This window comes from Pholcus phalangioides, unplaced genomic scaffold (genome assembly GCF_987345545.1).
Source record: "Pholcus phalangioides strain wild (caught in Gottingen) unplaced genomic scaffold, Ppha-v1.0 ptg000007l_1, whole genome shotgun sequence".
Lineage (NCBI taxonomy): Eukaryota > Metazoa > Arthropoda > Arachnida > Araneae > Pholcidae > Pholcus > Pholcus phalangioides.
The window spans coordinates 40,590,964-40,612,434 of NW_028301600.1; the positions used below are offsets into that span (position 1 = coordinate 40,590,964).

Consider the following 21,471-nt stretch of genomic DNA (forward strand, 5'->3'; position numbering starts at 1 on the left):
GCTTGTAACTGAACAGAATTTTATAAACTATATATATATACACTCATATTTTTATTTTCAAGGATGTCACCCTGTTATGAAAGGAGTTGCTCATGAAAGTAATTCAGCAGTGATGTCTATTGACTTTGATAGTGAGGTATGAATTTAATAATCTTTAAGATTATACAGAGTTCATAGGAGAATCCTTTCAACCTGAAGTAATTTTTAAATGAAGAAAGCTACAGCTATATGCAAGTTTGATAACGGTACAGTAAAGTTACTGCTCCTAACAAACAGCAGCATCTAAAATAGTAACACAGGAAATATAAAAATCAAAATTTGTGTATGGCCCCCAATCTAAGAAATGTCCATTAGTAAAATTTATGCCCCTCTCTCTATCATACAGAAAGAAGCTCACATCGTAACATTTGGATAAAGATTTGTATTAATATTGGTGGTTAGAATTTATGATTTTTTTCTACTTTTCAAGTGATGTTAAGAATGTTTTTTTAAATCTTGAAAAGAAAATGGAGATGTTTGTGAAAAGTAGAAAAAATCAAGAATTTTAATTTATTGATGTACCTGCAAATTCTTATCCAAATCTTATGGTAAATTTCTTCCAGTATAATACATGTTTTTAATTAAGGGTCATATGCAAATTTTCATTTATGTATTTTCCCCAATTATTATTTTATGTATTGCTGTTTGTATGTTACATTTGATTAGTCGTAGTCATGTACAATATCTTTATTGAAATTGCATAGCCATTACTCCCTGCTGTTCACAAGTTATTTCGATCAAAAGAACTTTCCTATGTACACTGTAGATATTGCAAATGATTATATTAACCCTTAAACTGCTCCTATCACTAATGGACGATGAGATTAGTAGGCTGCTGAATTGTTTATTGATGATATATGATTCAGGGGGAAAAGGAGGAAGGGAAATTGTGCCTGTAGAGAGGTATATCTTTAATAGTGCAATTTAAGGGTTAAAAATGCTTCCATGATGTTTGAGTGTAGTTGAGATTGTTTACAATTAAATCGAGCCTCAATGTAGTCATGAGAAAAATTTGATGACTTCACGTCATGAAGGCCAAGGTTCAATATCAGCTGTCACTACAGTGGTGGTTGGCTGGAGTTTGGGTTTTTTTACAATCTTTAAGGTGCAAATGTGGTTCTTTGAAAAAAATCTTTCCACAAAGTAGGTATATTACAACATTTAAATGCATGCATAAGAATATTCATTCATTGCTCATTTCCAATTTCAATGATAGATATAAACAACTGAACACATGCATGCATGAAACTTACTTACATGTAGGTTCTACGAAAAGCATGTATCAGAGACACACTCTTCTGAGATCAAATTGTTGAAAAATTACCTCTGTGATGATAGATGAGGGCTGTGTATTTTTAGTAAGTAAGTATAAGATCTGATGCAACAAAGTGGCAGTTATTGCAAATTTTCTGGTTTTGTACAAAATTAAGAAGAACAAATTAAAAATTATAATAAATCCTTGAAAAATAAGCTAATTGATGTATAAATAATGATATAAAAAATAATGGTGTTTCCATTAAACTAATCTAGACTTGCAGGAGACTACTCTCTGCAGTTATGAGGACCTTCACAACTACACAACTGCAGTTTCTTTCTGCTATAGCCATTGAAAGGTTGATATAATTTACTATATGCAGAAGGGTGCACTTGGTAGGTGGTAGGCTTAGTAAGCTCTATGTGACCAGACTTCTAGGTTATTAACACCTCTCTTCAAGACGGAGCATTTATAGTGAGCACATCTTCATGTTCATTAGACTTATTGTCTATTATTAAATAATCAAGGATTCTTTAATATTTATTATTCTATTTTAATATGATTATTTTTTGTACTATTTAAGTTACTGTTAATAGAGTAACTACTATCCGTGGAAGGATGATATACCTTTATGTCAAATAGTGTTTGTTTCGTAGTTTTCTTGTCTTTCTGTCTTGTATGTTTTTGTTTTGTTTTGTCAAATAAAAAAAGGAGTGGGGGGTGGGTTTGTTATGACTTTTCTCATCAGTTATCTTTCTCAATATTTGCCAAATGTAGCTGAAGACCAGCATATGGGCCTACACCAAGTTGATTCTTGTAGTTTGTTTTTATTTGAGGAAGCTATGAAAAGCCCTTTTCACAGAGATAGGTAGTTAAAAATTACACACATGACAGTTTTCAATTCATTTTCAAATAATTTGGGAAATCTTGACAAACTGAGATTTTGAAAGCACATTTTACGCCCACTGTAACTTGATAAGTCAATTAACTGCTCTTACTTTGATGACAGAAGATTGTTTTTATTATTATGGACGTAAAATGAATCATGAACCTACAGAAATTTGTTATCAAACATTATTTTTTACCAGGGCTTAATGAATGGCAAAAAAATCTAAGCACCAAAAAAACGTTTTTAGCAGCTAAATTTTATTTTCTTTCGAGAAAACATGCCCAAAATAATCTTTCTTTCAACTTTTCCTGTACGTGGTGATTGCTTTCCATGTTGGTGGATATGCTGGTATAAACTTCAAAATCTTTGTTCGTAGACTTCAATCCAGTAACCACACATAGAAAATTTTAGGCGCCAATATCAATATTCTGGTTGCCACAGCAACCTGGGATTTGTCTAACTAGAAGAAATAGATTTTTTTTTATTGAACAAAATGAATAAACAAAACACAATGGACTACACAGAATATCAGCATATACTTTTTACACAAAGGGATAAAAAAAGAATCCTTCCATGAGTCATACTTACAGATTATTTTGAACAGATTTGAATGAAATGAAGCTTCCCTGTTTATGGTATGCACAAAGTTAGAATATAAAGGGCATTTCAAATACCTTATTATTGATCAAACTCATTACCAAAATTGTATCTTTTTCATGATTGAGTATCCCTAAGCATTGCTGAAAAATTCTGATTTGCTTTTCTTATTGTAATGCATATTTTTTAAATATGGTTGACTGTCAATTTGATTTTAAGGCTTCTGGAGGTTTTATGCATTCCTTTCACAGCACTTCATGACGTTGTTCACTCTAGTATTAGTGCATACATATTACCCCCAAAGCAGAATATGCCGAAATCTGCGGCATACGTTGCAGAACAATCAGTGCTACTGCAAAACAATCTGAAAGAATTTCAAGAAAAAGGTGAAGAAAACACTATTACAGGGATTTTTACTACTACTACTTAACTATACATGCACCTCGTACAGATTCCTCTGCAGAATTTCTAACAAATCGGCACATGCCAGAAGGGGATTTTTACTGCAGAACATTTCCAGTCAGCCGAAGGCTCGTTGCAGAACAATGCAAAACATCTGTTGTGGGGCTTATCACACTGCAGGATGATCAACAGTCCAAAGTATACTCAGATCATACTATCAGTTCTAAAACTATCCTTTTCTGAAGCAGAAGCAAAGGATCTATTCTGAAGAGAAGTAATCAAATGATACTTCCACCTGGGCAAAATATGTGGTATTTTCATAAGATGAAGGGAGGGGTCACCACATGGATCATATAAAAAGGAAAGGCATAATAGCATTTTCTAAACAGCTGTGAGAAGTTATAAATGGTATGAATTTTTAAGACAAAAGTAAATATATCATTGGTTCAGCTTTGCCATCCCTCAGTTTTTATGTAATATTATCAGAGCTGTAACTAAAAAGGGGCAAAGGGGGGCAGCTATCCCTGTGGCAAATTTTAGATGGAAACAAAAACACTTATAAAATCATCAAATTTTACAGTAGTGGGGTGGCAAAATCATGTTTTCAATCCCCCCCCCCCCATCACAAAAATCCTAGTTATATAATCAGCCTAATTAAGTAATAATCTAATTACTTAATCAGCCCTGAATATTATGTCAGCAGTTGTATGGAAGAAATAAAAAACACTAATATTCAGCTGCCATTGTTATGCAAATTGTGCATACAGAATTAGGATTATAAAGTAACCCTATAGGAACAATTGTAGGGCTGTACATTAGAATATAGTTTTGCAGAGAAAAAACTTGAGAACACTGTCTAACACATTACACAAAACCCTTATAAAGTTTTTTTTAAAAAAAAGTCAAGGAAAAACATTGTAAGCAGGAAAATGCTTTAAACAGGAAATCCTAACAAGTATTATCAGAAAAACCAGAGAAATAGATGGTATAGGAGTCATTACTGGTTAAGAGTATATTATTGTTTGAAAACGTGCTGTGTTCCTTGCTTAACACTTTGACTGCAACAATTTTTTTCTTTTCAGTCGCATTATTTTTTTAGTGAAGAAAAAATTAGTTTAAAACATATTTATTAAGGAATCATTATTTCTTTGTGAATTTGCAGTATATTATTTTTCAAGACATCATATCTTTTGTTCTATTAAAAAAAATGTAATTTTTCCAATACCTCTGCAACTGCTCATAGATGATTGAACGCTCAACTGGTTAAATATTATCACAAAAAATTTATACAAAAACACTTAAATATTGTTACTCTAATCAGTATTCACTCATATACACAGATACACCTTCTCCTTCGATGCACCGAATTGCTTTTGTTTTGTTACATATAGCATTATTGAAACCGGTCAGGAATTCAAACATGATGAAAAAATATTCTGACGAGGCTACAATTTTGGCAAATTTCTGCTGAGTGAAATTCTGGAAATATATTTCATTGAACAAAAAAGAAGAAATTATACAGTTAAGGGCTTAATGCTTATTTCTTTGGGTATTCATGTTAGTGAATTGATCTTATACAAATACAAGGGCCACAACATGCCAATTGCCCAATGAAGTGGCTGAAAAAAATTTGCCCATAAAAAATATGGATGTCAAATATAACCAAAATACCTAATATAAAAGCATATATCACCAAGAAAAAAATTAATACTAGATAAGACACTGTTCATCAAAAAGGTTATGGCTGTCTTTTTGAAAGTCTAAATAGATGCTTATTATTTTTACCATATAATCACATTTCATAATAAATTTCAGTGAGTTTTGATTATCACATTTTTTCTTTAGGAAAATTTTGTACTGGGTGCATCATGTGATTTTGCTAGTCGTGTATGGACAATCAATGATTTGAAAATTCGAGTAAGTGGTTGAACAAAAATTAATTTTTAAAATTTAATCAGTATCGTGATATTTTTTTATCACATCAAATTAAAAGTTCCATGTAAAAGATATAAAAGAAAAACTAATGTAATGATTATTTTATGGGAGGGAAACAGTTCAGAATTTGATGTTATATGACTGCAAATTTTAATGTTGAGGAGACTTATGCCTTGGAACATTATTTTTCAAACTTTTTTCCTAGTCAGTTTTTACTTTAAAATTTCATCAAATTCATTTTTAATATCTGTATACTGGTCATATTTAAATTACCCTTCTTGTTCTACTATAACCATTGCTTATAAGAATAACTGGTTATAAGAATGAACCGCTTATAAGAATCAAAATTGGTGAACCAAGCATGATTCTTATAAGCGACTGCTACTGTATTTACATGCTTTGGCCAATTGCCATTGAAATTTGCACAAAAGAAGAACCCAAGTTGTCTCGTAACAGAACATATGCCATTCTAGCCACGGCCATGCATGCTTCATCATTCTAGTATGAAGAAGGCATATATTGAAAACAACTCTGGAAGAAGAAAACTCCAATATCCATCTTGAGAATACCATTGTTTGTTCAGCAATGTCATGCACTAGGGTGGGGGAGGTTATCCAGAGACTTTGCTCTGGGTAACTTCCAGCATCATAGCTCCCTACCCTGGGCAACGTAATATTCCAGAGATCCTTCTACCTGGCTGGAAATACTAACCTGTCAATTTATATACTTTTCAAAATTTATAGCACCAGATCTCTTTATTATGGGATCTTCCAATGAACTTATGGCAGGCTATGCATTAAGATCACAGTGAGATTACCTCTTCCTCCTATTTCAAAATAAACAACAGCAAACAAAGTGGAGTGGCAAATAAACCCAGTGAAGCAGCACTCCCAATGTATGATTTCTTGGTAAATACCCTACATTTACAAAGCATACACAAAAGAAAAGTGCTGTAAGAGGCTATTTTGATTGGGAAACAATTGATAATCTGTTTTATAGTTGGTCCATCTGTTGTGAAGACATTTAAGTGATACTGTCAAATGTACCTACGTATGCATTGTCATTCCTAAGTTTCAGATTCGAGTAACCCTAGTTGATTCATTTATTATTTCAGCATACTTTAACAGGACATAGTGGCAAAGTCATGGCAGCTAAGTTCCTGGGTGAATCTAGTAAAGTTGTGTCAGGAAGTCATGACAGAACGCTCAAGATTTGGGATCTTCGAAAAAGAGCATGTAAGTGACTTTTTTTTTCACACTACAAATGTATAGTAATTGAAGTATATGGATCAATGGGAAACATGAAATTTTCAAGAACTGCAGGTGATAATCATCCATAAAGATTCATTTACTCTATACTGGGGAGGGGGGGGGGATGTTCCTTGATAATGTCCATTGATGATAATGATTTATAAATATTTTTTATTTAAATATCTTATGCAAAAAAATTAAACTAATATAGTGAAACCTCTTGATAATCATCAAGAGCTTTTACTGTATTAGTTTCAATTATATTTGACACCCATAGGATCAAAATTATGCCTGCGAGTATGGAAAGTTTGATAATGTATAGTGAAGCCCTGTTCCACAATGTTCATTAGTTTTTATTTACTGGAGGTGTCCACTAGGACTGGGCGATATTGAAAATTTTACATTTTGATACATTGTCAACTGTCAACTGAACATCATGATATAATGATGTATCAATATATGCAGAGCTCGACTCAAAAAAATTAGAAAAATAGGACAAGGGGAGGGTACCCCTCTAAGACAACGTAATCATAGCCTTATGGGAAAAACCTCGAATTTATTTTTTTATTTTTTCAAAATTTAAAATGAATTTTTTTTTTTCATAGTAAAAATTCAGTATCTGATGCGATCGACTCCAGCCAAAGCAAAATGACAGAAATGACTTGGTTACAAAAACAGTTTTGGGCCAAAACAGTGTACTAGCAACCACTGATAATTCTCTTTTCTCTCCCTCCTCAGAATATACATGTATATTTTTGAGAAGTCTTCCAAAGTCCAATCTGTCAACTCTGACAACGTGCAACTAATTATGAAGACATGCAAGTTTTCAAGGAATAACTCTCCTTCAAAACCACTTTCAGAAACACTGTGCAAAATTTGTAAATTACAAAGTCAATGTTAATAAGTCAAGGTGAATCAGTTGGTTTTACTGCATTGTTCATCCTTTCTTATGGGATTTGTTTGCATTTTAATGTTCAATGCCATCATCATTGTTTTCGGCAAATGAAGCATTTTTATTTCTAGCTCTTTGCTGAATTTTGTAAACATTTTTTATGCTTCTACATGTCCTAAAATTACAGGAGACAATTGAATGCTACTGGGTAGCATCAGAGTCACAGAACCTGGTATAGGCCTATATATCTAATTACTTTGTTATGCAAACTGTTGTTTCACCTGTACATAAAATGTGCACCATAATTTTGAATGGTGAATGTTAATTGATGGAGTTAGTTGACCAGTAGTAAATACAAAAAGATTTTTCTATCCAGATAGAAGGTTTAATAATTACTCAAAATGTTGATACAAAATGAGTTTTTGAACCCTCAAATTAAGCAAAAGAAAAAATTAATAAACCACATAGCCTCACATGCACCCCCTAAATAGCCTGAAACAGCAATAAAACTTTTCCTTTGGCAGAATCATTAATTGCAATCTACTACATTTGCATTATTTGTCAGTATTTTTATTTCCTTTTCATTAAAAAAAATTTTTTGACAAGATTTGGTAAAAAAGTAGGGAAAGTGGGGTAAAACCTAGAAAAGTAAGACATTTTATCAAAAGTAGGACAAATGAGGACCCTGCATTATGCCATCCTGACCATAAGCAGATAAAGGCTGCTTGTATTCGGGGGACGAACTGAGTATGTGTATAATATACATAAACTCAACTCAGTACTCACTTTAGCTAGACAGGCCTGAAGAAAAACGCCAACTTAACCGGAGTGAAAACTTATTAGGGTGATGACAATGAGGTTTTACTGTATATTGGTGAAGTCTGATGTAACAATATTGTGCAAGCGCACTCACTATATCGGCGATATCAATGTAATAACATCGTGTAAAAGAGTTGGTGCACGATCTTGGCTTCCCATCCTTCCCTATGGGAAAAATCGCCTTCCTTAGAGGAACCTTTACGAATTTTCTATTCACTTTAGGCACTCAATTTTTTTTCCTCAAATACTGTACTATGGATATTTTTATGCAATTTAACGTGAGCATTTATTTTAATTGTTGGTTATTTTTCTCTCAAATTTCAACTTCAACAAACATGTAACTTTTTCAAAAATCACCAAAATTTACCCATATTTTATGCCATAAATTTTTTTAAAATAAATTTAATAAAAAATCCTCATGTTAAAGTACGTATCACCATAATGTTGGGAGAGACACAAACTTTCAAGACATTTGAATGAATGGTGTTCGAAAAAATGTTCCTTGACTAACAAAAAACTCAGTTTCGAGAAAAGAGCAATTTAGTGGAAAATAGCATATATAATGCCTGCCAGCAGTTTATATCCAAATATTTTTAAAATATTTCTAGTATACACACAATAAAAACTTGAACCGAGTTAGATGCAGAAAAGATCATAGTATTTGAAAATTGAAAAAATTTAGAATGTGTTTTTTGAAAAATTTTCGTGCACTAACCCCTCACACTCATTATATCGGCATCGTCATTTCAACTCCAATGTTGTTACATCAGAATTCACCAATATTAAACATCAGAATTAACAATTCATCACCGTGTTCAAAATCGTAAAATTGGGATATCAATGTGGGCTTTATAAATCATCGGTGATTCATTATAAATTGATGCATCGCCCAGTCCTAGTGTTCACTAATAAGGAGTGTTGGTTATGGGAGGTTCTTCTACTGTGAAATAAAAAAATTAATCTTTCCCTAGCAACTTAGTTTAGTTTTTTAATACAGAAATATATCAATTTTGGATTATAATAAAAACATGAAGATGATATCACTCTTCGCTGTTCATACAAGGGTTTAGTTTGATGCGAGGAGAATGACATCTTCATGTATGTTGTCATCTGGTGGCCAATTGCAATATATGAGAGGTATTAGCTGAATTAGATCTGACTGTCCATAATATGGTCCCGTTCAGCATATGCTCTGAGGGAAGAAAAATATTTGTGTTGCTTCTGTAGAAAAGTGGTCTCTCTAGCGCACTTGTCCGGGTTGAGTGTCTGCCTTTCTTGGGAAATGTGCTGGAGCCTGTCTTATGGCATCTTTTCAAAACTGCATCTATCTTCAGAATCACCATTGATGAATAAAATTGCCCAAGCGTTGTTGCTCAGTATTTGACCTGACAAGGGGGCCGTTCAAGTATTACGTAAGCAAATTTTTAGCCATTTTTGACCCCCCCCCCCTTGTCAGCAAAATTTCGTCATCAGCTCTGCCTCTCTGAATCCAACTCATATTTTCATAAAGGGTGGTTGATGACATAAGCATTATCCAACACCCCCCCCCCCATCGATGATGACGTAATACTTGAACGGCCCCAAAAATGTATCTTACCCTGCACTTACCATACACCCCCTGATGTTGCTCCATGTGAATTTTTTTCTTTCCTCAAAGGAAATTGGGGTTACAGGGACAATGGCTCATCAATGGTAATTCTGGATAATGCTGAGCTAATTTGAAAGTTATGTCAAAATGCACTTCCAACACATATTCCAAGATGAGCCAAAAGCATCCAAGTCAATGGACTATTTCAGAAAAGAATGTATCAGGTTTGATTCTGACTCATATAGTTTATGAATATTGAAATCCTTTCTCTTTTTTATATACTAGCTTGCATATTAACTAAATATAACTTGAAATCTTATTAAACATATTTTATTTTGGTGATGAACTTTTTCATTTTTCACTGCATTTCTGTTCTGTATTCTTACTTGCATTAAAAATTTAAAATATGAAATAACATTTTTCAGGTATTCGTACAATTTTTGCTGGTTCCAGTTGCAATGATGTAGCTGCGTGTGATTCAATAGGGAATACAATAGTTAGTGGACATTTTGATAAAAGAATCCGATTTTGGGATATGCGAACTGATTCCAGCCAATTTGAAATATTTCTGCAGGGAAAAATTACATCTTTGGATATATCATATGGTATAAATATTTTTATGTATTGTACTAGTTTTTTAAAATTAATGCTGTGTATAAATCTTTTTCCTTTGTGCTTTGTATCAGGGTTTCATAACCAAACCTGTTAGTGGGCTACTTGACAACTTTAATGCTTTCCAATAATCAGCTCAGATGTAGAATGCAAACTTTTCTGCTATTTTTTTCTTCCTGTGCTCTATCGTGAACTCTACCCAAAAGCACCTTTATGTTTTGTCTTTTGTAGAATTGCACCCATTTGGTTATACAGTGGAACCTCCCTTAATGGATTCTCCCCATTAGTGGACACTGTATATGTTTAATCCTTAAATTATCCTGTGAAATAGGACTTTAATGTATTTCACTCCTCGTTAGTGGACACTCTCGATAGCTGACAGTAAAATCAAGCAAACTCTAATTTTTTTTCTAAACTGAATTTCTCAATTTTTGGTCATGATTCAAGAATTTGTCATATTCAACGGTGATTATATATAATCCCAATCTCTTATTGGTAAATATGATAATCTGTCAATTATTTACTTGATTAACTAAACATAATTATGACCAGGATGCTGATTCCAAATGGTAATGTTAGTTTTGTTTGCGCATGTTAATACGTGTGAAGATACCTAACATTGTAAGACTGTAATTATGAATGTTTTTATTTTCTTCACGCTTATTTTAATTTAGTTCAATTTTCATTACAAAATATGTGTGGTTAAGGTATCATGTACTGGTAAAAATAATTAAGTGGTTTAATGAAGAGAAGAAAGGTTATAAATGTTTTTCTATATATATATATATATCAGACTTTCCAACTTCATTTTGGAATTATGTATAATCGCCGGTAAAAGTGATATAGTGAAATTTAATGAAACTTTCTTTATTGAGATTGTTGATTGATTATGCATAACCACCAGTGTATCACTTTTACACACAGTAATATGTAGGAGCCAATTGTGGCTGAAGCCAAACGTTGTATAAATGTGAAAGCCATATAAACGAGATTCTACTGTATATCATATCTCCCCAATAGCGGACTCTCCCCGTTAGCAGAGAAAAGTTTTGGTCTCATGGGTGTCTGTTATCGAGAGGTTTTACTGTAATATGTTTAAATATAGCTGTGAATATATTCACAAGTATGTTCTCATAATCTTTTTTGTTTTAGATTTTAAAAAAATGGTTTGTTTTGGTAGAGGTTCTCACACATAATGCATGTGGCCCACTAAGTTTTCTGTTGCGGTTGTACTGTACTTTCTTGGTACTGTAGATTCACATCAACTTTTCATCTGGCAGGAACTAATGTTTCTCTTCTGCGATCTCAGAAAGAAAACAGTAGAATTAGATAATGAAAAAATACTAGACATGTTTGAGAAATTTTTATCAATTGGAAAATGCTGGATCCTGAAGCTGTACTATTCCTGAGAGTTTAGAGAATATTTATTTTATGGTTTAAATGAGACTTGATACTCAAAATTAATACATTAATTATTAAATCATTCTACTCATGTGATGGTGATATATAACCCTTCAAGTGTGAAAGAGAAGAAATCAACAGTGCAAGACTTACACACGGTCACTTCCATTTTGAAGACCCGGTTTTCTTCGTCAAATATTTATCTATCAATAAACCTTCTTCCATCAAAGCTCACAGTCTCAAGTTCCTCTCAAAAACTACATTCCCTTTCATCTTCTATCTCCTTCAAATATTCCCAACTCTTTCCTAATCCTATTATTCCCTATCATTACCTTATTGGTTGCTGACCATAACGTTACCCACCCCTCCTTTGGATTCTCATTCTAGAATCCTGTAGTATTGGGCATCTCAATGTTGCCATAGTATATATGACGTTTTCACCACAACTACAATCCCAAATTTTATATTATATCATTTCTATCTATTGAATATTTCATAGTTTTTTGTTGGTGGCATAAACAGGTTGCTGATATTGTCTTTGATGTACAGTGTACCACAAAAGTTCAGACACTTTAGAAAAACACAAAAGTTCAGAAAAACAGTGTCGTTATTCATAATGAAAATTAGTATTTGCATAAAGAATGAAATTCAAGTTTGCAAAAGTTTGGACATAATAAAAAATTTTTGATATTGACAGTCGAAATATGCAAATTCACCACAAATTATGTCACTGCTGTTCAGTATTTGTGTTCTCTGTGTAATAGTGTCAGTTGTTTGAGATACTGCAAGCTACAGGGAACAATTCTGAGGAAGTATCTAATATGGAAGTTGAAATTGGAAGGGAAGACCATTTTTGAAATTGCAGCTACCTCACAACGTTCTAAATTTTTTTATCTGCCGAGTATTATCTAGAGCTGTTTCGAAAAAATTACCTTTGAAACCTTAATGCAAATGATTAGTGACCTCACAAGTGTATGTCATATGGACCAGAAATTTTATTCAGTTACTTTCAGCAATGAGAAAAAGCAGAACTTGAATGGTTCAGATGGATGGGGGAATTATTTGCATGATTTGTGCAAGTAGCCACAGATCAATTTTAGTCCCAGATAATGTGGTGGTTCACTTTTTGGTTGGGCTGCGTTCTGCTGATATGGGCAGCAATATATAGCATGATATTAGTTGGCTAGGCATCATAGGCAGGTATCAATAACAGTTCTTAAATGTTGCTAAAATGCTTAGCATTACATATAGAAACTAAAGGATGATCTATATTACACTATCTGGTGAACCTCTAGCTAGTCTCCAGTGGGAGTTTCAGCAAGATAATGCATGCTGGTTGTAGTAGTGGGCAGACAATGAATACAGCAGGTTGTGCAAAAAATAAGTTTAATGAGCAAAATATTGAAGTTCTCAATTGGCCAGCATGTGATGCAGACTTCAAACCAATTGAGAATCTTTGAGTCATTTTGTTGAGAAGTTTATAAAAATAATCAGTAGTATTTTTTTGTGTGTAAAAGATCTTAGAGCTTCCCTTCCATAGGTAGTTATTGGTATTATTTTGAGCCACAGATATTGCAAGACAACTTTTTTGATGAAGACTTCCATGAACGAACTTATTAAGGAAAAGGGGCATCTGACTAAGTTTTAAATAATTTTTATTTTGCTGAAAATGAAGCTTTTTCTAAACTTTTGCATTGATTGTTTATGTGGTACTTTTTTCTTTTTTTTTGTCATTATGTTATCCATAAAGTTTGCAGCCTAATTTCTTTATTTTGCAAATAAAGTGCATGTTCACCCCAATAAGTGGTAGTCAATTTGTAAGCAAAATAATAAAGCAACTAATATTTCTGAAATACTACTACTTAACTGTACATTCCTTTGCAAAGTTTCTCAAATACTGTGATCTCAACAAGTGTCTAAACTTTTGCTGTGCACTGTATGTGGTAATCACAAACGTCATGAATTTTAGAGGAGATTAAGAAAGAAAACAGGCTGATAACCATTTTAGAGTGAGCAATATAGTGATTTGTTTATTACTCTTTCACAGTTGTTTTTATAAAACTTGAAAAATGCAACCAATGAGTTTATAGGTTACATTCGAGCAAATGTAACCAATAGGCTTATTGGTTTATTATTTTTTTCAAGTTTTGTGAAAGATGTTCAATTATACACTTTTTATAGTGTAATCCTGGACTAATCTCCAAAGAGATGGTGAATCCATGGTGGAAACTTACACTCAAAAAATTATAGGAGATTTGGAAAACCTATTTGCAGTGCTTTGTGACAGTACTGGTCTATTAATGAGAAATATACATAGTATCATAGTCTTTAATTTCTAGTAGGATTTCTCCTAATTGTAGTGTCGAAATCCAGTGTTTTCAAGTGTTGAGAAAACAAAATTTCTTCCCTCTGAAAGATAAAGTGGAATTTTTTTTCAGAGGGAAAAATTTGCTAAGAATTCTGGATTATAATTGGCAAAAATAGAACTTGCAAACGAATTAAATACTCCTGTAACAACTTCGAAAATTGTTGTACTGCAAAGAAATAAAATCAAAGAAAGAAAGAATGGTTTTTTTGTATATCATTTTTTTAAAAAGTGTAAAATTACACTTTTTCTTTCATTTTAAAATCAGTATCATAGGCATATCCAAGTGCATGTATTGCTATCTGATATTTTTTAAGGAGAATTTAATGATAGTATCCTTAAAATTTGATTTTTTATGTTTAGATGGTTTTCAAACAATATCTGGAAATGTAATAAAATCATTTAATTTCGGTAGTAGCACCTAGAGCAAAAGAGGGGTAGGTTGCTCTCATTCAAAATTAAGTTTCACTTATTGGTGCTAGCATGGCCTTCTAAAAATCATAAACAGGGTTCCACTGTACGTACACTCATTTTCTCTCCCTTTTGATTTTAAATTATTAGATACAAGTGTATGCCACCTTCTAGTATGTAATCTATATAACAAGCATGTATCAAAAAATTCAAGAATATGAAAAAAATTGTATGTGAAATTTTGATTCAATTGAAAAATTGATGTAGGTGAGTTGAATGCATGCCTTGATCAAATTTTATATGTGCAATTATATTGTTCTTGAGAGATAGAGGTTTTAATACATAAAGACATAGCATTTTAGGTTTTCTGAAAAATTAGATGTATGTGTGCTACACACCTATTTAATGCATCTTTTGGAATTTTAAAAAAGTTTGAAATTCTAATATGAAACTTTTCCAGATGGCTATTCTCTTCTCAGCTGCTCAAGGGATGATTCACTGAAGTTGATTGATTTACGTATGAACAGAGTTGCCAAAACATATAAGTAAGTTTATTGTATGATAGTCGATTCCACATCATGAAGTAAAGTCATTCTTAATCCCAAAAAAAGCTTTGTTATGTGAATAATCTCTTTAACATATTGTCTAAGGTTTTTCCTCCCATAAATGCCTATTTCAACATTGTTTTATGTTTATCCTTGAATCTGAGTGGCCAAGATTCTGTAAAAATAAGATATTTTAGGCTTCGTGAACGTCAAAGAAATTGCTCTTTATAATTTCATATATTCAATTCATTGCTTTTTATAATTTCATATATTCAATTCATTGCTTTTTATAATTTCATATATTCAATTCATTGCTTTTTATAATTTCATATATTCAATTCATTGCTTTTTATAATTTCATATATTCAATTCATTGCTTTTTATAATTTCATATATTCAATTCATTGCTTTTTATAATTTCATATATTCAATTCATTGCTTTTTATAATTTCATATATTCAATTCATTGCTTTTTATAATTTCATATATTCAATTCATTGCTTTTTATAATTTCATATATTCAATTCATTGCTTTTTATAATTTCAATTCTTAGCATTAATTTTCATCAGAACACTCTTCTCACCAACCCCATTAAACATAAATAGGTGTTAGGAAATAGGCAAATAGGCATGAGTGATAGGCATCTGACAAAACTTGATATTCTCAGGTATAGAAGTGAGAAAGACTTTTCATCTCTGCTATACATAGCTTTCAGATAGCTATTAACATGTCATCAAATTCACATCAATATTGTAAGAATATATTTTAACTAAAACTTAATCATAATTATTCACTAGTTATTGTTCTTATTTTTTCAGCTATGTTATTTTGCATGTTAGCTAATTACATATCTAATTGAATAAAATCGCCTCCAACCTAAGCTTGAAAGCTCACAATCACTTCTTTTTGGTATGAAGTATCAACTTGGTTCGGCTAATAATGCAGTTATTATGAACTAATATGGAAACAGTGAATTTTTTAGCTATTTTAGTCATTTCTCAGACCCTTGAAATCTTGGTTTTTATTTATTTTTCCTTTTTTACATCATTTATAAATGCCTTTTTTTAGTGCCTATTTCAAGTATTTTTAGTGCCTCTAGTGGTCTCTAGTAATCAGTTTTTGATTAAAATTAAATTTTGATCACATACAAATTTTATTTGTAGTTCTGATGGTTTTGTTGTGGCGTTTGACTGGACTCGAGCAAAGTTGAGTCCTGATAACCGATATTGTGTTGCTGGTTCACATGATGGAACTATATTTATGTGGGCTCTTGGAACAGGAAAACTGGAAAAGTCAGTAAGGGGGCACAAGTAAGTATTTTTTTTGGGGTTTTTTTTCAAAATAAATGTTTATGCAATTTGTTTTCCTCAGATATGCATATTATTTTGATTGAAATTTTGATTGATTTTTGCATGTGTAATTGAAAACGAAATTCTCAAAATTTGTCACACTAAGGTTATATTGGTTGTTTAGGGTAAGAGGAAGTTTAAAATGTTTGGTGTAAATTTTCAATTTTATTTTCCGGGTCACAAGGTAAAATGAAATTTAAAAATTGGTTAATTTTTAAAGTTTTTGACATTTGTTTTCTACCGAACAAATATTTTTAAAATTTTGATAACACAGGATATAATATTTTTTACCGACTCTTACCTTTACTTCGAAATTTGAAACATTAAGTAGTGTTTTATGTATGACGGATACAGATATGTTATTTTTCAAATGCCTATTGTGTAATGGTGTATGATAATTCATTGAAACCAGTAACAGATATCCACGTCTTATCTCTTATCAGCTCCCCACTAAAATGAGCTTCTTTGTAAAACTAAAATGAGCCTAATGCAATACCTCTCAATGAAAGTACTGAATCATTATGAAGGAGTAGAAAAAATGTTTTTGTAGCTACAAAAACAACAGTTCAATCTAATCACATGGATGCCAATTACCTGAAAACCTGTCATGAATAAGCTGGCATGATACTAATTTATCATGCCATTCATGATGGAAAATTGGGATATATAGTGCATATATTGTCTCTGGGCATGTATTCATATTAGCATTAAGACTATCCACTTTTGGGAACAAAATCTCATGTAATAACTGGGATTGAAACCACAAAACGAATTGTTGTTCTCAAGCCGATATATGATTGTCGTGGAGCAGGTTTAATGGAAAAGGGGAATTAACATGCTCTGGGGCAAACTTTCCTAAAGATGGAACCATGTGTCATTGAAGCATTTGCGGCACTAAAAAAAGAAAAACATTTATTCGATACATATTTCAGTGCTCTAGAAGAATTGTGTGCCAAATATACAGATCACCTAAGCAAATAACTAATGTTAAAGATCTTCATTGGCACATGTTTAAGAGACAGCAAGCTGAATCAGAAAGTCTACCTTCAACTCAAGCTGCTCTTAAACAGCACATGCTTAGAGCTCATTATCAAGCTTTAGTTTGGGCTAGTGATATCGAGCTGATGCTGGCTCTGCCTTTGCCAGAATTGTATGGTTCTCCAGTTATTACTGACTTACCACCTGCTCCAGGTGCTATAATAGAACTAACTGCATGTGACTGTAATACTAGCATGTGTCAAACTGGGAGGTGTTCTTGTGTTACTGCACAACTTCCCTTACAAACGTACAGAAATATGCAAATGTGGAGGGGAATGAAGAAAAATTCATGAATTCTCGATTATGTTCTGTCAATGTATCTGATGGCGATTCTTCAGGCTACAATGACTAACTGAACCAAAATGTACATATTTCAACATACTGCATTATGTACACTAAATGTAGATTAAATTTGTGCAAATTTCTGATTACTTCAGTGCCCCAAAAAAGAATATGCCGAAATCTGCAACATACATAGCAGAACAATTAGTGATAATACGGAGCAATTTTAAGAAAAATGTAGGGAATACTATTATATGAACTGTAGAACATTTCCATTCAGCCGAGGGCTTGTTGCTGAACAATGCAAAACATTCTGCTTTAAGGCTTCAGTGCGGAAAATATCATTATTGTACAAAATATTTGTAATGTTCCACCTTTTTACTACAAGAATAATAAATGTCTTAAAGAGTACAAATTTTAACTTGTGATTGACTAATTTAATCCTGTCAGTAAACCCAAAAATTTACTCAAACATGTTTATTCCCTATACCTTCATGTAACGTACCTTGGTGTACAAAATTTACATAAACTTTCAGCAGAAACTTTATAATAGACATCTGATTTCACACTAATATCATCTTATGGGAAAACCAAAATATTTTGTTTATTACATCCAAAAGATCCCTATAAGCTAGGTTCCCTATAGCAAGGTATGACTGAAAGAAGATAAAATAGCAGGGGGCTTGTGTGCCATACATCTGTTGTGAGGCCGAGGTTGCGAACATATTAAGTATAAAAGAAAACATTGCTCAATAAAATACTAAATCTATATATATTGTGCCGCATTAATTATTTTATTTTATTTAAACACATCCATTAATTAAGGATTAATCAATCAAAGGTAATTTTTCTGTAAACAAACAATTAATTCTGACTTGCAAATGGTTTCTGGGTTATTAGGCCATGGTCTAGGATTTTTTCTTCCTGACATTTCTAATAACCCAGAAACCATTTGCAAGTCATTTAACGCTGGCCATGAAAGCCTCAGACAATATTTCATAATTAATTCTATCCTTGCATCATCTGTCTAAAATTGAACATAAAAAATATTTAGTCGGTCACCATCAAGACAGATGGTTTTTTATGTCATTTTCTTGGCCTCTGCTCACTAAATGCCCAGTGTACTTATTTCTCTCCATCTGACTCAAATGCCAAACTGACTTGATAGCTCATTTAACACACTAAGCGCTTTTATGCACTTTTAGTAAAATTAAAGGCCACATATTTGACACAGAATAGCTGCTAAGCACCTTCGTGCTTTCACTTTAATCTTAAGATCGTGTTCCAAAGAAAGTGTGTAAGTGCTCTTTCTCACTAGGCAATCGAAAGAGTTAACTTTCTTTCCTTTCTTCTTTGTTCACGCTAACAACCAATTTTTATTGGTTGGACGAATCATGAAAAATATTTACATGTATATGGCTCTTCCGCGAACCATCTGAACTGGTAAAATTCTGATCTCAGTGGTAGTTTTTCTAATGCCAGAGATGGTGTGAAAAACAAGGCATGTTATGGCTGGAGCGCCTTTATCTCATGATTATGCTTTCAAATATTTACATCAATGTTGTTGATAGTTCCTAGCAAGTTATATTTGATATAAGTAAAATGAATGTGCCATGAGGTTTCTCAGCGTGGTTAAGAATGTATGAACATGGTAACTTCAAATTTAATACTTTAAAGGGAAGAATTTCGATCATGACACATCAGAGTAGATTTTTGGTAAATGGAGAAGTCATTAAGTTAAATTTGGTTGCAGATCCTTGCTATAATCAGTAAAAGTGCCACTTTCTCACAAATCACTTGAGTCAGTGACCATTATTTTATTGATCTGAGCCATGATGCTCAGGTATGCTAATAAACACTATAACTGTCATACTTCATGCATTTACCTCCTTAGCCGAGTAATGCCATGTATTCCTGCTGATATGTTAATATAGCTATAGTACTATTCAGCATGTCTACCTACTTCTCACCACATGCCAACTCGACAATATCTATTTGCTGCCGTTAACGAATTGGGTTTGAAATGAAGGCTTCATCTATCAGTGGTTGCCTCAAGCTCATTCGGGAAAATATCTTGTTATCTATTGTTTTTTCCTTGGTTCGAGTCTGAGACCTGACAGCAATCTTCACAGTAGTAGACAGAGCATCTTGGGTGCCACTTGGGTGCTTAGCTTGCCTACCTGTGGCTTGCATATATTAATTACTTTAATTACTGTGACTTTGAATTGAGGTGAAAATTTTGTCCTGTAGCAGTGTTTCTGACTATAAATTTTTTGGTAGGTAATTTTACTTCTAATTTAAGCCTGAAAACAAAACAAAAAAAATTATTTAGTACACAATGAATTAATTAACTTAGTACTTTCGAACATTTCATCTGCGTTGCACGCTTACAATGAAAATAAAAAATGCCAATTTAAATATGTTGAATAATATGGTTGCACGAATATTTATTTATTTTACAACAAAAAAAAGTCATTTTTTTTATGCATTTCTAAGGGAACATTTTGGAAAAGCAGTGTTTTACTGCATAACACTTTTTTGTAATGCCATAAACAATCTTTACAATGGCAAAATATGTAACTGAATTTTATTAATTAACATATTTAAAACACCAGCTGTTCCACACTTATGCTGTCATCCAGTATCGTAAAGTAGTTATACAGCCTTTATACAGCCTTTATACTTCAAAATATCAACACCCAACAACATATGTAAGGGATGTTATAGGGCAGTGGTTCTCAAACTTTCATCACCTGCAGCTCCCAATTCATGATTCATCTACAGCTCCCCAGAATAGTTTGGTAGATTTTCTAATATAAAAGAACCACTTGAAAGCATGAATAGACTAGCCGCGATGCCTCTGATAAAGGTTGGCAACGTCCCTAGGAACCATGACACACACTTTGAGAAACACTGTTATAGGGGTTAAAAATTAGTGTTACTTTAGGGTACCATCAGTAGTGAAATGATTAACATTACAACCCTATTACTAATTGTACCAAGACACGAGAAATAGAATTTGTTATTTTATTTATTTCCTGATTTCATATTACATGAGTTTTCCTGTAGTGGTTGCTGTTACCATTAATTGTAATGTATATTTAAATGTCTGAATCTCATTTTTTATACATTGTTAGCTTGTCACTATGTATCAAATTAATAATTGGTTATACATTTTTGAGTAATTATCTACTTGGTGTATTTATTCATCATACTAGTTTCTTTTCTTTTTATATTATCCTAGTCAAGCTGTAACAACCTGCAGTTGGACTCCTGATGGTCATATGCTTATAAGTTGCGACAGAAACAAAAAAGCAATTTTGTGGTCAAACTTTTGAAAATTATGTCAACTTTACTTCACTTGCTCATACAAACCAGTCATTGTATATACATTTCTTACTCATGTGCCATATTTTGAACCAAAATTTTTTGAAGTTTTGTTGTTCTATACTATACTTAATTTTAACACATTTTTCCATTTTTTTCTTTTTTTTAAAAACACATATTTATGTCATGTGAATGCATATATAAGCAAAAACATTTTTTTATAAATACAAAAGTAGTATTAAATAAATTTCAATGTTTGGAACATTATGAATTTTTCACTGTAAGTATGATTATTAAGCGTGAGTTAAGTTCAAATACATCATACAACAAATTTTCGAAATGTGTTATTGTAATTATTTTTACTTGAGTTGTACTGTATATCTCAGTACATATTCCGGTTTATTTATTTTTTTGTTACCTAATATTGATTCATCAAACAGATGTCAATAATGAAAGACACCACTGTTTCCACTT

The 21,471-nt window shown here is 32.2% G+C and overlaps 1 protein-coding gene across 3 annotated transcripts in view; it reads left to right on the plus strand.

Moving 5' to 3' along the window:
- LOC149085287 (autophagy-related protein 16-1-like) overlaps window positions 1-21,471 on the plus strand; it is an 83,155-nt gene extending 61,684 nt beyond the window's left edge. Inside the window, exons 10-16 of one of the 3 annotated variants that reach the window (XM_089233220.1) lie at window positions 63-136; window positions 5,028-5,099; window positions 6,232-6,352; window positions 10,092-10,271; window positions 14,916-15,000; window positions 16,165-16,311; window positions 20,915-21,471. In XM_089233220.1, coding sequence (XP_089089346.1) covers window positions 63-136; window positions 5,028-5,099; window positions 6,232-6,352; window positions 10,092-10,271; window positions 14,916-15,000; window positions 16,165-16,311; window positions 20,915-21,008 — 773 coding nt within the window. In that variant the 3' untranslated portion in view covers window positions 21,009-21,471. The remainder of the gene's footprint in view (window positions 1-62; window positions 137-5,027; window positions 5,100-6,231; window positions 6,353-10,091; window positions 10,272-14,915; window positions 15,001-16,164; window positions 16,312-20,914) is intronic. The other 2 variants (XM_089233219.1, XM_089233221.1) reach the window with 2 other exon arrangements.